The sequence below is a fragment of the Bubalus bubalis genome, chromosome 1, assembly GCF_019923935.1.
Source record: "Bubalus bubalis isolate 160015118507 breed Murrah chromosome 1, NDDB_SH_1, whole genome shotgun sequence".
NCBI lineage: Eukaryota > Metazoa > Chordata > Mammalia > Artiodactyla > Bovidae > Bubalus > Bubalus bubalis.
The window spans coordinates 187,658,893-187,675,108 of record NC_059157.1 but is presented as its reverse complement, the minus strand read 5'-3'; the positions used below and the strand labels follow the sequence as shown (position 1 = coordinate 187,675,108).

General features: G+C 49.0%; 1 protein-coding gene across 4 annotated transcripts in view; it reads right to left on the bottom strand.

Annotated features, from left to right (window-relative positions):
- Positions 1–16,216, bottom strand: part of SLC37A1 (solute carrier family 37 member 1) — an 83,285-nt gene that overhangs the window by 39,600 nt on the left and 27,469 nt on the right. For all 4 annotated transcript variants that reach the window (XM_025292250.3, XM_025292240.3, XM_025292247.3 and 1 more), the window contains 5 exons: positions 8,488–8,620; positions 7,302–7,380; positions 3,880–4,015; positions 2,665–2,741; positions 873–1,039 (listed from right to left, as the gene is read on the bottom strand). In XM_025292250.3, the coding sequence (XP_025148035.3) occupies positions 873–1,039; positions 2,665–2,741; positions 3,880–4,015; positions 7,302–7,380; positions 8,488–8,620 (592 nt within the window). The remainder of the gene's footprint in view (positions 1–872; positions 1,040–2,664; positions 2,742–3,879; positions 4,016–7,301; positions 7,381–8,487; positions 8,621–16,216) is intronic.

Below are 16,216 nucleotides of genomic sequence, written 5' to 3'. Positions count from 1 at the left end.
AAACAAGAAAAAAGAAGTGAGAAACGTCATATGCCTTAATCTCTTGGATGATGAAACTGCTCCGAATGCAAAGCTGAGGCTGCAATTAATGCTGCACAGGGATGAAGTCATTTGACTCCGGAGCATCTCTACCTGGGAGCTGACAGTGGGGCGCTGTCTAGTACCATATGATTTTATTTAGCTTTACACCAAATTAAAGATGTAAATGCCAAATACAACCCATCAGAATAGCTTGTGGGATTAGAACACCCTGACATGTAACAGCTAAAGCAGCCCCTGCTTCTCTACGGTTAGTGTAACTGTTAGGATCCTTGTCCTGCCAATCATGATTTTAAAAAGTACTTTCACATGCAGTTAAAACAGAAGTCTGGTATTGAGTCCAGGATGGAACAAAGGATTGGATTTTCTGGTAGAACACTCTTGTCTAATTAAGATACATGAGCTTAAGTCAGGCCATGGTTTTAAAACATTGTCAAGGATATATCTTATCAGAGAGCAAACAACTGGCAAGGACCGTTTCGGTTTGTGGCAGCAAGACTGGGGTGAGTGGGCACAGCCGCATGGGCCGGGCAGTGAGCAATGTGGCCGGCGGAGATAGACCACGTACTCCTGATGCTGCAGAGTGGGGGGACAGGGCAGGAGGAGTTTCAGCATCAGTTTACTCCAGAAATCAGGAAACAACAGAAAATCCAACCAGACCAGGAGAACAACAGCTCATCAGGGAAGCCTGTACCTAAGAAGGAAGTCTGCCTGGCCTGGGAGAGCCGGGCAACCCCATGCCTGCCCGGGATGAAGCCACAACAGCCTCTTCTAAACTCGTCCCCCAGAAGCCATCACCCACCCTGGGGAGGGGCATCATCCATGGTACTTACGTTCGATGAGAAACAGAAAGCACAGGATCCCCATGGCAGCCACGATGGCCCCGGGCACGATGAAGGACAGGCCCCAGCACGTGGATACCCAGTAGCCAGCGATCAAGGAGCCCAGGATGTTGCCCACGGACGTGTGAGAGTTCCAGACTCCCATAATCAAACCTCGCCTGCAACACAGCAAGAGATGGCATGTGAGGTCTCAGGGATTCAGTGGGTCAGCACGGGAGCTCACAACAGTGCCTGCACAGTGCACGAGCTGATAGAAATAAAAGTATAAATAAATAAATATAAAAGTAGTATAAAATATAAATAAAAGTAGAAATAAAAGGAGCTTCCCAGGTGGCTCACTGGTAAAGAATCCACCTGCCAATGCAGGAGATGCAGTCAGAAAGATCCCCTGGAGAAGGGAATGGCAACCCACTTTAATATTCTTGCCTTGGAAATCCCATGGATAGAGGAGCCTGGAAGGCTACTGTCATGAGGTCACAAAGAGTCAGACATGACTTAGTGACTGAGCACTCACCCAGAAATAAACAGGCGGTGCATACACCATCTCTGCAAGGCTCGGGACTGGGGTGTTTATAAGACGGCTGTATCTTCACTTACTCTGGCTGTATAATTACATCTCTCTTAGCTTATTCATTTTATGATTAAAAGAGGAAAGAGGCCTTTTCCTGAAATTCTTGGAAAGCCTGAAATTTAAATTTGTGCCTTTGCAATCTAAATACAGGGCTTCCCTTGTGGCTCAGCTGGTAAAGAATCCACCTGCAATGTGGGAGACCTGGGTTAGGAAGATCCCAGGGTTGGGATCTTCCCTGGGTTGGGAAGATCCCCTAGAGAAGGGAAAGGCTGCCCACTCCAGTGTTCTGGCCTGGAGAATTCCATGAACTCTATAGTCCATGGGATTGCAAAGAGTTGGACACGACTGAGCGATTTTTACTTCACTTCACTTTACTTCCCCGGTGGTGCTAGTGGTAAAGAACCCCCTTGCAATGCAGGAGACATAAAAGATGTGGGTTAGATCCCTGCATGGCAAAGGTCCCCCGGAATTGGGCATGGCAACCCACTCCAGTATTCTCGCATGGAGAATCCGCATGGACAGAGGAGCCCCCAGGGCTACAGTCCATAAGGTCACAAAGCACTGGACATGACCGAGCAACTTAGCAAGCATGCAATCTGAATACAATCATCTGATGAAACATCTTGTTAACAAAAGTTCATGCTGATGAACCCGCCAGATGAACATGGCTAAATAAAGCTGGATGAGTGGGTTTCCTGTTTTAGCTTCCCTATGTTGTCCAGCATCTCCAACCACTTTCTAATCGTGGTCCTGGCTGTGCTGTGTGTCACACGAACTTTGGGATGGCCTCTGACTCCAGTCAGGTCCAGAGGTGAGTACAGCTTTGCTACCAGGTGCTGGGTGACCTCGACAGGACCTGCCAACACTTGCCTGTACCTTCCAGTCTGTGAATATGGAGCTTCTGCTTCCAAAGGCCTGCGGCGAGGCCCTGACTCATTTCTTCCAGGTTCCCGGGAGGCCGGGTAAAGCCCAGGCTGCTGGTGGGCTTGAGAGGGTGACTCAGACTCCTTCTTGCCCGCAATGGGGGGCATCTCCTGGGACCAAGGCCCATCTGAATTTCAGACCCCCAAGTCCCAGAGGTTTCAAGCATCTTATCTCATAGAGTAGACTAAGGTGATTTTTCTGTAATCGATCTGAAGAAAAACTAAAAATAAAGTGGTCTAGTTTTCATCAGAAGAATGAAAGCTGCTGGAAACAGTCTGCCTTCCTCACCTGCCTTTTCCAAACCAGTTCCCAAGGCACGTGACAACGCTGGGCCAGCCGGTGGTCTGCACAAGCCCATTGATGATCTGCAACAGAGGGTAAAGGAGAGGACCACTGAGGGGGACACGCACACGGAGGGAGCCCATGCTCAGGGCTTGGGTGCACAGCAGGGACCTCACAGGAAGAAGGGGCAGAAGCCCATTCAATGGGAGCTTCCATAGCCAAACGTGCATTTTAACTATATATATGTATGTGTGTGCTCAGTTGCTCAATCATGTCCGACTGTTTGTGACCTCATGGACTGTAGTCTGCCAGGCTCCTCTGTCCATGGGATTTCCCAGGCAAGAATACTGGAATGGGTTGACATTTCCTACTCCAGGGGGTCTTCCCAACCTAGGAAATGAACTCAGGTCTCCTGCATTACAGGCACATTCTTTACCACTGAGCCTCCAGGGAAGCCCTATATATATGTATATATATATTGGAGAAGGAAATGACAATCCAAAAATGGCCAAACTTTTTGAAGTCCTGTGGCGAAAGTTGTAAGAGCAAATTACATATAATTTGCATATAATTTACATATAATTTGCCCCATGATCTTAGAACATCCTCCTGGACTCTCTGGAGAGCCTCAGAAGTTGAGCATCATTGCTTTGAGTCCTCTTGCATGTCCAGTCAGTATTACCCACAGGGCTGCTGGCAGGGGCAGAGCCGAGCGTCCCAGGCAGCACTGGGCCCGCTAGAAGGGGCCGGCCGCAGGCCCGTCTGGCCCTCGATCCCCTGCAGCTCTGTCAGGCCCTCACTTTTCATCCCCACCGACTGCCCCCAAGGCCCCTCAACCCTCTCCTGCCCCTGCCACACCCACATCCCCCAACTCTGGAGCAGTCAAGTCTGGGACAGGACAGAGCATCTCAAACGCATCCAAACGAAGGCAGAAGGACTCATAGGGCTTCATGCTCCAATCCCCCTGCTGGGGTAAAAACAGATAGGATTCTTTAAGTGGCAACTCCTGACACTAAGAAACACTTCGTGGCTGCTGGCATCTCAGAGCAGAGAAGAGAGAAGAGGCCGTGTGGTCCAGTGCTGATCCTGACTTCAGACAGGACACAGCTCTGCCGCCTCTCCCATCCTCCGCCATCTACTCTCTTGGCAGAGGTGACATGAACACCCCATCCAGCTCATGGTGGAAACCCAACATGTGGTGAGCCATGAACCGGACCTCACCTGAGTTATCACGTAGAACCCAAAACTGTGGATGTTGTAGAAGTACCCTACCCCAAACAGGGCAGTGAAGGCGCCGCTGGCCAGCATCCCGAAGGTTAGGTAACACCGGATGGGGAGGCGCTCTCCTATTATGCCACTGAGGACGAGAAAAAAGAAACACAAACAAGAGAAAATGCACACACCCACAACGTAAACAACCCGGCCATTGCTTTCCGGATGCTTTCAGGCTGTTCTCTGAGCTTTTAGAACTTGAAAGCACTCCAATTTCCAGGAAGTTTCAATCACAATTATTTCTCAATGGAGCATTTATTTACCAGAAATCAGAGACATCCTTTAAGACTTTCTATTTAGAGTAGAAGGAACTGTCAAATCATAAAATTGAAACACTCTGACAGAAAGGATGACTGCCAATGAAAAAAAGCAAAAAACTTGTCCTGCTGGCTTAATCCTGTTTTATATAAAAACAATAGCCAGGGAATATATAGTGTCTTAAAGTTCCGACTGTTGGATTGTAGACAGGTGGCAGGAAAAGGGACCACCTGTGACCTTGAGCTGTGCATGAGCAGCGAAAGGGGCTCTGCTGATGACCCTCTTGCCTCAACCACTGTGATCTGGTTTAAAGACCGACAGAGCCTTTTCTTTACGGCAAAGCCTGAAACACGGGGGCAGAGCCTCCATGCTCCATCCTCCTTCTAAACAACAGGATGACTCAATAAAGAGCTAATCTTTCGAGAGAACTGCTTCCTAGAGTTGCCTAGGTGCTCAGACAAGTAAATTTGGTTAAGCACCTGGCAGGTGGTGGGTGAGCAATAAAATAGCTCTGGTGCTTCTGGGGAGGGTGAAAATTTCATACCAGGGCATATATATTTAACAGGTTTTTACCACCATCACACCACGCTGCCCAATGCCATAGGAAACACTCTTTATTACTTCCCTATAGGAAATGTCACCATGGAACAGCCTGATGGTGTCACTTATTAAGTGAATAAAAAAGCTGGAGACCAATCATTAACGATTATGAGCCTCTTGCACTCAACCCTATGGGTCTCATTTTCCTCCATGCAATCATTCTATGAGTCAGATAAATATGAAACGTAATGAAGAATGACACCTGCCTCCCCTGGGAACAAACTCCAAAATTCTGGTCTTTCATCTCAAGAACCAATACCCTAGAGAGCTCTTCCTTCTGAATTTACCAAAAAAAAAAAAAAAAAAAAAAAAAAAGATCTACCCAGTATCATGTAAGTGACCTTTTAAACACAAAAACAGAGAAAGTGATTTAAAATTATAAACAGCATTCAGGTCAAATTTCAAGCTGAGTAGAAACCTGATCACGTACAAACTTGAGAGCACCCTAGAGCTAAAGGAATTATCTTCTTCATCTTGCTCACTTCAGAGAAGAGGAGCCATGTCCCTGGGGGGGCGCTGGCTGAGGTGTCCAAGGTCACAGAGCAAGTGTAGAGTCAGATGGGCCTCCAGAGAGTTACTGCCATTGCTGGGCTTTCAAACGTCCTCCAGTCTTGCTAGATAATACTAAGCCTCAATCTGGTCTCCGTTTAAAAGTATTTAAAGAAAAGACCTAACAGAAGGGGCAGCATTCCACATTTTATCAGGCTCCTACAGGTAATGAAAGCCACACCATTCATGCTTGAAGCTGCCAGCATTGAGCTGGGTCAATGCGGGTGCCACTGTGTCTGATGTATCTATTAAACCAGCACCGTCCACATCACTAGCCATGTGCCATGGGGTCACTGAAAGGCCACACAAGGAAGCAGGTAAACCCTCGAGTCACAAGTCTACTGTGAATTTCACAGTGCTACAGTATTTCATAATAAAGTAATATTATTTCATAATAGCCTTTGTTGGCGAAGCGCATGAAGAACCATCTTTGCCAATAAATAAGCCATGAAAAAACTTTATTCAAACCAGGCTTCTAAGCCTCAGCACCCCTGGCGCCTTGGGTGGGTAATTCTTTGTGGTGAGGGGCTGTCCTGGGTCCTGTCCCACCCTTAGCGGCACTCAGGTCTCTGCCCACTCGATGCCAGCAGCGCTCCCCTTCTCCAGCTGAGAAAACCAGGAATGGCTCCAGTCACTCCCAGCTGAGAACCACATTTAAACACTGCTTTCCAGTAACAGAAAAACACACTCAACCTTTGGGTCTTTTTATATTATTCATTATTGGTGTCCAGGAAAACTGTAGTCTGTAGATCATAAACATTCGACCCCAGGGTAGGATATGGCTGGTTGGCTGGTTACGGTCGAGGCCCTCGGGAGCCTGAGGCTTACCCCGTCCTTCTCTGAGGCTGGGCTCGAGTTCTGTCCTGCGTCTGCTACTATTTGAGCCGCGCTCAGACAAGCCCTGCTGCTCTACAGATGTGCAAGTTCAACACGGGGTTTCAGCAGAAACTGCCTGTCTGGGCACCAGACACCCAGCCACCCACAGGGTCCTGAGCTGGGGAGGTGGGGCCCAGGGCTGGATAATAACACAGTCCGGGTGGGTCTCAGCAAAGAAGGTAAACATTTATAGGGAAAGCAGAGATCCTCAAAGCTCTAAAATCTCTCTCTCTGAACAAAAGTCTCTTTGGACTAAAGGCCTTGGTCCCTATAAGCCTTTTCTTTTTTTTTGTTAAACCTGGTTGGACTGACACAATAGCCATTTTTTGGCCAATCACATATCCTATACCCGCTAACATTTAACCACCTTCTTAGGCCACTTCAGAACTGGATCAAGAACGGGGTAATGATGATCATATGCAACAGATGCTGGGAACACAGATGGGCCCTCTTCTGAGCATCCTATATATACTAACTTATTTAACTCTCATCACACCTCTTTGAGTTAAGAACTACTGGTTTCCCAGTTTAGTAAAGGGGAAACCGAGGCCCGAGGAGGTGCAGTGACTTGTCCAAAGCCACCTGAGTGAGTAGTCAAAGAAAGCCAGGATCAAATTCCAGCAACGTGTCCCTGGAGTCCACACCCCCAACGGCCAGGTAGGATGGCCTCTGGCAGGCAGGGGAGGCACTGGTCCGGCTAACCTGGGCATCCAGTGAACACGCCAGGCACACCCCGTGTGAACTGCTTGGATGCCAGGCAGGTTAGTAAACAGACGACAGCCCTTGAAACCAGAGGAGAGGGCGCTCTGCTGGGCTCGCTGAGTGGGGAGCTGCCAGCACCCTGCTCCAGAGTGACCAGGTCCCTGCAGGGTTCACCATGCGTCTAACCCCGGGCCAGGATAAGTCATCTGAGGACAGCCTGCCTGGTCAGCAGGACACCTGGGGCGTGCGCTGGCTCCCACCTCACCTCATCTCTGAGAAGAGACGAGAGGACCACTACCTGTGGACCGGGCCGCATCTTCAGCATGCCTGAGCCTCCCTCTGCACCCAGCGGACCAGCTGGGTCTTGCAGTCCCAGTTAGACCTACCTCAGGTACATGCCGATGGCGTACGCGCACAGGAAGGAGTAGTCCAGGGCTCCGAGCAGCTGTTGATAGTTGTCCTGATCTACATGGGTCGAGAAGCAATGGGAGAGCCAGAGTGCTGCTTAGCCTTCACTAAGTGTCAGCGTACGTCCAGGAGAGGGGCAGTGAAATCCTGACTTCTGCTCACTAGGGCTGGGTGGTGTCCTCAGATGGTAGCACAGAAAATGCAGCAATGGGAAATAAAGTCGCCACGTTGCAAATTATCGCTGCATAAATATCCTCCCATCAGGTCAAATCCCAATCACTGGGGTGAGCCTGCAGTTTATTCGTTCTGTTTCACGGTTACCCTGGCTTTGCTTCAGCACCATCACCCCCCAGTCCTGCCCCGGCCAGCCCCGCAGCACAGCTTTCTTGTTTCTGCCCACAGCTTATGCCCTGTCGGTCCTGACTTCCAGCTTGGACAAATGCAACCTGCAAATGACCTTCAGTAGTGCATGCATGCTAAGCTGCTTCAGTTGTGTCTGACTCTTGGCAACCCTATGGACCGCCAGGCTTCTCTGTCCATGGGATTCTCCAGGCAAGAAAGAATACTGGAGTGGGTAGCCAAGCCCTCCTCCAGGGGATCTTCCCAACCCAGTGATCGATTCCATATCTCATTATGTCTCCTGCTTTGCAGGAAGGTTCTTTACCACTAGCGCCACCTGTGAAGCCCGAACTTCAGTAGATCTAATTACTAACCCAGTGTTCCCCAACCTTCTGGGTACCTGGGACTGGTTTCATGCAAGATAATTTCCCCACGGACCAGGATGGGGGAATGGTTTCAGGATGATTCAAGCGCATTACATTTATTGTGCCCTTTGTCTCTATTATTATTATTATATCAGCTCCTCTGATCACCAGGCAGTAGATCCTGGGGGCTGGGAACCCCTGCGCTAAGGGACAACCCTTCACAAGGGCACTGGAGACACAGCAGCAGCTGAAGGCGGGAGGCTGGTTTGCTGGGAGGAGGGACCAGTTTGCAACCGGAGGCGTGGCTGCATCTATCCAAGGGCATTGTTACCGCTGCTAAGATCAGCTGGGCCAGGGGAGCCAGGCCAGCCAGCCAGCTCTGGGGTCTCCACCTGTGGAGGAAGGCTTTGGGGTGAGCACAGGGGCGGGGGTGGGGGCTGGGAACAGACAGAGAACTCACCAAACGGGGCCCAGCCGCAGTCGGTCCCATTGTCTGGGAGCTGGTGAGCAGGGGCATCTCTAGCTTTTTGGCTCTGGCTGCTGAATCTGACTTTCCCATCATTTGAAGCCGTGCAGTAGCTGTGCAATTCACCCTGGGACACCCGTGGGGTGGACAGAAGCCAGAGAGAGAGAGAGAACTCAGTGGGGTTCAGGGGTGCAGTGTGGGGGCAGCCATCCTAGGGTGACTGTGTTCTCAGGGGATAAGGCACTCCTGGGGCAGTGTCTCTGCAGGACCCACTGCATGTCTGCTGATGAGGACCTTTCCTGAGCTCCACAGCGCCGGGCCCCTCCTGAGCACAGATACGGCCAGCACAGCCCATACGGCCACCCAGAGACCACTGCTCAGAGCAGCCGGGCTGCACCCAGGACCACGTGCCCAAAACAGATGCATGGATCCATCTTGCTGTATTTATATCATTGAAACAAGTTTCAGGTCCACACGAGGCTGAATCTCAAAATAAGCCTTCCACAGAGGAGCACACGTGGGAGGACTCTGCTCACGAGCTCAAGAGGAGGGAAAAGAATCCAGGTGACACTGAGAGGATCGTGGTCACCTAGCGACGGTGGGGTAATGACGGGGGCCAGGCACAGGGCGCTCTCGAGAGCTGGACAGGAGCCAGACCTCAAATATTTGCCAGGCCAGACACTGAGGTCTGTGGACTTTACTTTGTGCTAATTGTATCTCAAAAACATGCCTAAAACCAGTTCAGGGTGCTCCTTAGGGAGGAACACGCACGTTCGAAAAGTGCCATATGGCAGCCCGGGCCATCGTGGTATGGGGACCTGAAACAGGTGACTTGTTCCTTGAAACACAAGAAGTGGCAGACAGGACTGCATGCATCTGCCCAGGCAGACTGGGGGTCACACAGTGTCCCTCCCCAGATGGCCCCCGGCTCCCACTTCTTTCCTGCTGTGGGCTTTCTGGGGTTTTTGCTACACATGGCTCAGATGAACCAATCAGTCTGGTATGAGTGAGGGTAGAAGGGAGGTGTCCTCAAGGCCAGGGAGGTGGCCCTCAGGGGGAGCAGAAGCCTGAAGGGGCCAGGCCTGGGTGGATGTCAGGAAGCAGGGGCGTCTACCCCGGGGTCAAGACACACAGCAGCAGGACTGCAGTGGAGTGGACCCCAGTCTGCCAGGTGGGGACAGCCAGGAGGCCTGTCCACCACCTGCGCTTCGTGGACACCCTGTCTCTTCAGAAGGGAGTCACCAAAGAGGCTGATGTCCTTTAAGAGGCCGCCTGGCCAGGGCCGTGGTTAGCCAGAGCGGACATCTCCTGATTTTACACAGACTCACACCCCTGAGACCTGGCCTGGCACACAGGACCCAGCGACTCTGGTCACATGGCTTTGTCGTCATCACTGGGCTGTCTTGCTATAACATAAACATGGCCCTAAAACTAGCCAAGGTTCTGGTTTCCAAACTGAAGGTAACACTCAGCAAAGAGCTTTCCTTAGCTGAGCTCATCTGCCTGGTCGTGGGGTGGGGCGCCACCACCTTGGTGTCCTCGGGCCCCCTCGGGCCACTTGAGAAGCTGAGGGCATGACTGTGAACTCAGGACAGGGCCTGGGGAACCTGCAGCCCTGTCCTTCTCCATGAAGCTGGATTTCAGCATCTCCCCACCCACCTGATGCAAGCATCTCCTGTCTTTGCCCTCAGGAGCTGGGTGTGTTTGCCCACCTTCCCCTGATGCTTCTCTCGGAAGCCATCAGGGCCAGGCCCAGAGGTGCCACTGATGTTGTCTATTCACCCTTCACTGAAGGAGCCCCAGGCAGGATGCGAGGACCCTGTAGGCTGTGTGTTGGGGGTGGGGCACGGAAACCTGTGAGCAAGGCTGATGTGGGGTTCCTAACACCTGCCTCTCACGGAAGTCTGCGAAGACGACCATTGTAGATGCAGCTCCCACGGCAGGTCCACACCCTCTTTCGCCATCCACAGGGGATGGAAAGGATTAGAAAGCACCCATTTTTGTTTCATCAACAAGCAGGAGAGGGTTCCTGTTTTGGTTTGGTGTTGCTGGTCAGGGGCACAGCCTCTGAGCCAGGATCTGGGTGCCGCTGTTCTGGCTTCCAGCCTCGGCCAAGTCACGGGAGGTGAGCTCCCACCGTCCGTTACGGAGCCAGCACAGTGCAGCCCACCCCAGCGTTGCTGTAAAGGTGAGCACGTGGAGGTGTATGTGGAGAGCTCCTCCTGGGGTGCTCAGTCCTCAGAAGCACTCAGAAACTGGCTAAGCTGTGAGTTTGGGGTCCAGCCACACTGAGGCACCCTGACGCCTCCAGCTGCCCCTCCTCTTATTCAGCCCCCTTCTCCCCCGGCTCTTTCACATGAGAAATGCAATCTCCACCCCACCCCATGGAAAGGCTGCAGCAAAAGCAATAAAAGATTGAAGATTACTTGAGTATAATGAGTTCTGAGGATATTCCTGAAACTTGGTGTTTGCAGGAAGATAAGGATTAATAAAACTAAGATTATCTTAGTTTGTAAAAACAAAACAAACTCACCAGGTGAACTGATTCTTATCATATTATAAAATCATTTTGGGGGGGTAGCTAGCCTTCTGTTTTCATAAAGGCAGTCTCCTTTGCAAATTTTTTACACACGAAATTAATCAAAACACAGCAGGCAGTTATTAAAAGTCAATCAATCAGGAGACAATGTGGCAGCTGAGAAATAAAAGTTGTGAGATGCCAAGGGAGGAGGAGCAGAATGGAACCTTCTTGGTACTCAGGGCTCATGACGGTTTAATAAATGTCTGTGTGATACACAATGGAATGGGAACAGCGAAATAAACCACAAAACAAAATGAACTGCCACAATGATTGGCAGGTGGGGGGTGGGGAGCAAGAGAAGACAGGTTATCAGCATGACGGAAGGAGGCAGAGAACAGCCATGACATCACGCAGCACTGTGTGCGGGGGAGGGGCGGGGACAAGGTGGGTGCGCACGCACTTGCCCATCAGCCACTTAGGCATAATTGTCTTTTATATAAATGTACATTAATGAAGACCCTATGCTCTAAACTCTGAACCTGAACAACTATACGCTGAGAAACTCTATTTGCTCATTCGTTCCAAAAATATGGGTTTGCTCTTGGGTTCTCTGGCCAAGGCCTCATCGAAGCTGCTCATTCTAATGGAGGAGATAACCCAGGGGGAATCAGGAAGGGGTCCAGAAGATGCTGACAGGTGACAATGGGGTGGGGGAGCAGGAATCAAGCGGGGGACTCAGGCCTCATCAGGAGGATGGGGTTGTGTCTGCTTCATTCCACCTTTGGGTCACATGTGGAGTTTAGTGTGTGCGTGTACATAGATGCACGCATGTGCACATACAAGTATGACATCCTCCATACCAAGTGCATATGTTTAGAAAACTTTCTAGTGCTTGTTAGGTTGTGTGGGGCCATTTATTCTAACTAGTCCTTCACGCTCCTTTTATAAAGCTCTGGGTTAAGAGAACTCTTGGAAGCAACATGCAAAAGCAGTTCTAGAAGAAAAGTGAAAGTTCTGGTGCCTGCTGTGCTCTGAGTAGTGGTGTCCCACCAAATTCATATGTTGAAACCTAACCCCTGAGGTGATGGTGTTAGGACGGGAAGACTGTAAGAGGTGATTAGGTCATGAGGGTAGAGCCCTCATAAGTGGGGTTATAGATAGTGAAGTCCTTTAGTCATGTCCGACTCTTGGTGACCCCATGGACTGTAGCTTACCAGGCTCCTCTGTCCATAGGATTTTCCAGGCAATAGTACTGAAGTGGATTGCCATTTCCTTCTCCAGGGGATCTTCCCAACCCAGGGATCGAACCCTGGTCTCCCACATTGTAGACAGACGCTTTACTGTCGGAGCCACCAGGAAAGTCCATAAATGGGGTTCAGTTCAGTTCAGTCGCTCAGTCATGTCTGACGCTTTGTGACCCCATGAATCGCAGCAGGCCAGGCCTCCCTGTCCATCACCAGCTCCCGGGGTTCACTCAAACTCATATCCATCGAGTTGGTGATGCCATCCAGCCATCTCATCCTCTGTCATCCCCTTCTCCTCCTGCCCCCAATCCCTCCCTGCATCAGGGTCTTTTCCAATGAGTCAACTCTTCACATGAGGTGGCCAAAGTATTGGAGTTTCAGCTTTAGCATCAGTCCTTCCAAAGAACACCCAGGACTGATTTCCTTTAGAATGGATTGATTTGATCTCCTTGCACTCCAAGGGACTCTCAAGAGTCTTCTCCAACACCACAGTTCAAAAGCATCAATTCTTTGGCACTCAGCTTTCTTCACAGTTCAACTCTCACATCCATACATAACCACTGGAAAAACCATAGCCTTGACTAGATGGACCTTTGTTGGCAAAGTAATGTCTCTGCTTTTGAATATGCTATCTAGATTGGTCATAACTTTCCTTCCAATGAGTAAGCATCTTTTAATTTCATGGCTGCAATCACCATCTGCAGTGATTTTGGAGCCCCAAAAAATAAAGTCAACCACTGTTTCCACTGTTTCCCCATCTATTTCCCATGAAGTGATGGGACTAAGATGCCACGATCTTAGTTTTCTGAATGTTGAGCTTTAAGCCAACTTTTTCACTCTCCTCTTTCACTTTCATCAAGAGGCTCTTTAGTTCTTCTTCACTTTCTGTCATAAGGGTGGTGTTATCTGCATCTCTGAGGTTATTGATATTTCTCCCGGCAATCTTGATTCCAGTTTGTGCTTCTTCCAGCCCAGTGTTTCTCATGATGTACTCTGCATAGAAGTTAAATAAGCAGGGTGACAATATACAGCCTTGACGTACTCCTTTTCCTATTTGGAACCAGTCTGTTTTTCCATGTCCAGTTCTAACTGTTGCTTCCTGACCTGCATATAGGTTTCCCAAGAGGCAGTTCAGGTGGTCTGGTATTCCCATCTCTTTCAGAATTTCCAGTTTATTGTGATCCACACAGTCAAAGGCTTTGGTATAGTCAGTAAAGCAGAAATAGGTGTTTTTTTGGAACTCTCTTCCTTTTTCAATGATCCAACGGATGTTGGCGATTTGATCTCTGGTTCCTCTGCCTTTTCAAAAACCAGCTTGAACATCTGGAAGTTCACGGTTCACGTATTGCTGAAGCCTGGCTTGCAGAATTTTGAGCATTACTTTACTAGAATGTGAGATGAGTGCAATTGTGCGGTAGTTTGAGCATTCTTTGGAATTGCCTTTCTTTGGGATTGGAATGAAAACTGACCTTTTCCAGTCCTGTGGCCACTGCTAAGTGCCCTTTTAAAGGGACCCGCATGCTACTCTAGCATGGAAACATATACATTGCCCTATGTAAAGTAGACAACCAGTGGGAATTTGCTGTATGACTCAGGGAGCTCAAACCAGTGCTCTGTGACAACCTGGAAAGGTGGGATATTGGAGGTGGAGGGAGGTTCAAGAGGGAGGGAACATATCTCTGATTCATGTTGATACAGGCAGAAACCAACAAAATATTGTAAAGCAGTTATCTTTCAATTATAAATAAATAAGATTTAAAAAAAAAAAAAAGGACCCCAGAGAGCTCCTCAGCCTTGAAGCATATGAAGACACGAGGTGGCTGCCTGCAGGCTGGAAGAAACTGACAATGCTGCCACCATGACTGGGGAAGTCCAGGCTCCAGGACCATGAGCAAGAGCGTCTGCTGTTTACAGCCATCCAGTCTGTGGGGTTTTGTTACAGCAGCAAGAGTGAACAAGATAGTGCTCAGAGCAGGGGGAAGAGACAAGCGGTGCCCCACTTATGGCAGCGCCTGCTGGTGGTCAGCTCGTCTGTGTCACAGGCGCCGCATGAAGACACACACCTGCATATGCGGACACACGCCCACTTACACAGGCGTTCAGAAATACACCCGGAGGCCTTGGGGTCACTGTCTATTTTTTAGTGGGATCATTCTACATGGACTTATGTACACTTTCACTCTTTTTACTCAAAAATACCTCCGAGGAATTTTTCTGCATCAACTGATTTTGCTCTAATTAACTTTTAAAGTAGTTGTACATATCAGAATATGAATTTACTGTAATTTATTCAACCTTTCACCTGCTGATTAAGTTCCCATAATAGCCAGGGTTTTTCCTCTCCCCTTTTCCCTTTTTTTTTAATTGCCAATAAGGCTACAATAAAGATGCAATAAGATGCTTATGCGGATATTCCTAAGTGCTTTTATCTTTATGGACAAAGTTCCCAGAAGCAGGAACTGAAGGACAAGCATTTTTAATGTCAACAGGTGTTACCCAGACACTTTCCAGAAGGTTGTAAAGCCTTCGCATCTGGCAAGGGCTGTCACTGTCTTCTGTGCTCTGCCCATTAGTGGGTATAAAGTGACACATTGTTACTTGAACTTGCACTTGCAGATATCAGCAAGCTTGCACACAGTCAGTGCAGCTCCTGAAATTCGGATCCCTTGCCCGAGAACTGCCTCTTCAGCACCTCCGCCCATCGTTGCTCTGGGTTTCCCCACTTTACACCCCTAAAATGGACATGATCTTGTTCTTGGATTTGTACTTTTCATTCTTCACATTTAAATCTTTAATTCATCCATTTGTTTTATATGATAGAGGTTCAATATTATGAAGCTTCCAGATGAATCACCACTTATTAGACGAGTTATCCTTTTCCCATCACCTGTCGCCATTCGACTGTGCTTCTACAGTATTTTTTATGCTATTCTACTGACCTCCTTGTTTGCTTTCATGCAATACCATAATCATTTGATTATAGAGGCTTAAAAATGTTATCTTTTTCACAATTTGGTAATTAATTCTTGGACATTCTTTTCATAGTGGAGTGGGCTGCTGTGCCTCCTCCAGGGGATCCTCTCACCCCAGGGCGCTTGAACCCGAGTCTCTTACATCCCCTGCGCTGGCAGGCAGGTTCTTTACCACTAGTGCCACCTGGGAAGTCCATATAAAAGGTTATTTAATTCAATTAACAAAGACACTGCTGAGATTTTCATTGGAGTTGCATCCTATTTAAATACAAATACTTAGGAAGAGTGGAACTTTCCAGATAGCAAGTTTCCCTCCAAAGCCAAGGTGAGCACTTCCAGTCCCTCAGGCTTTGTTTTCTGTCCGCCTCTGGACTTCAGAGCTTTCTTCTCCTGGTCCCGTGTGTGCAGAGAGAGCTGAACATTCACACTCAGAGTGGTCTCTGCCCCCCGGAGAACCTGGATCCCAGCAGCTTTCCGAATCCCCTACTTTCAGGCTTTTGTTCTGGCCCAGCCCAGGGCAGGGGGCGGCAGGGAAGAGTCCCTCACCGAGTGTCCCCCCAGCCTCTAGGTAGGAGGCGGGGCTAGATCTAGAGCAGCTGAAAAGAGAACGAGGTTGTAACCCCACCTCCTCCCAGACCTGTTTTCATCTTTATCACTTATTTTTCCTTTTTGCTATCTACTAAAATCAGAGAAAATGACAGATATCAGCAGTAAGTATAAACAAAGTAGCCTCATGCTGACATGACATGTCAGGTCACTATAAATGACATGAAAGAATGTGAATCACCATATAAGTCACCGCCCCTGGTTATCAATTCTAGGGAAGCAAATATATTTTTATTTATTCATAATGTTTTAATAAATATGGGTGAGAGATAATTCAAACTGTCCCGTGGGTCAACAGGATCTTCTAGGTTTATACATAAGATGAGCTAAGTCAGGCATGTGAAAGCCTTGTAAGGCATTACAAAGGAAGGTATCACATG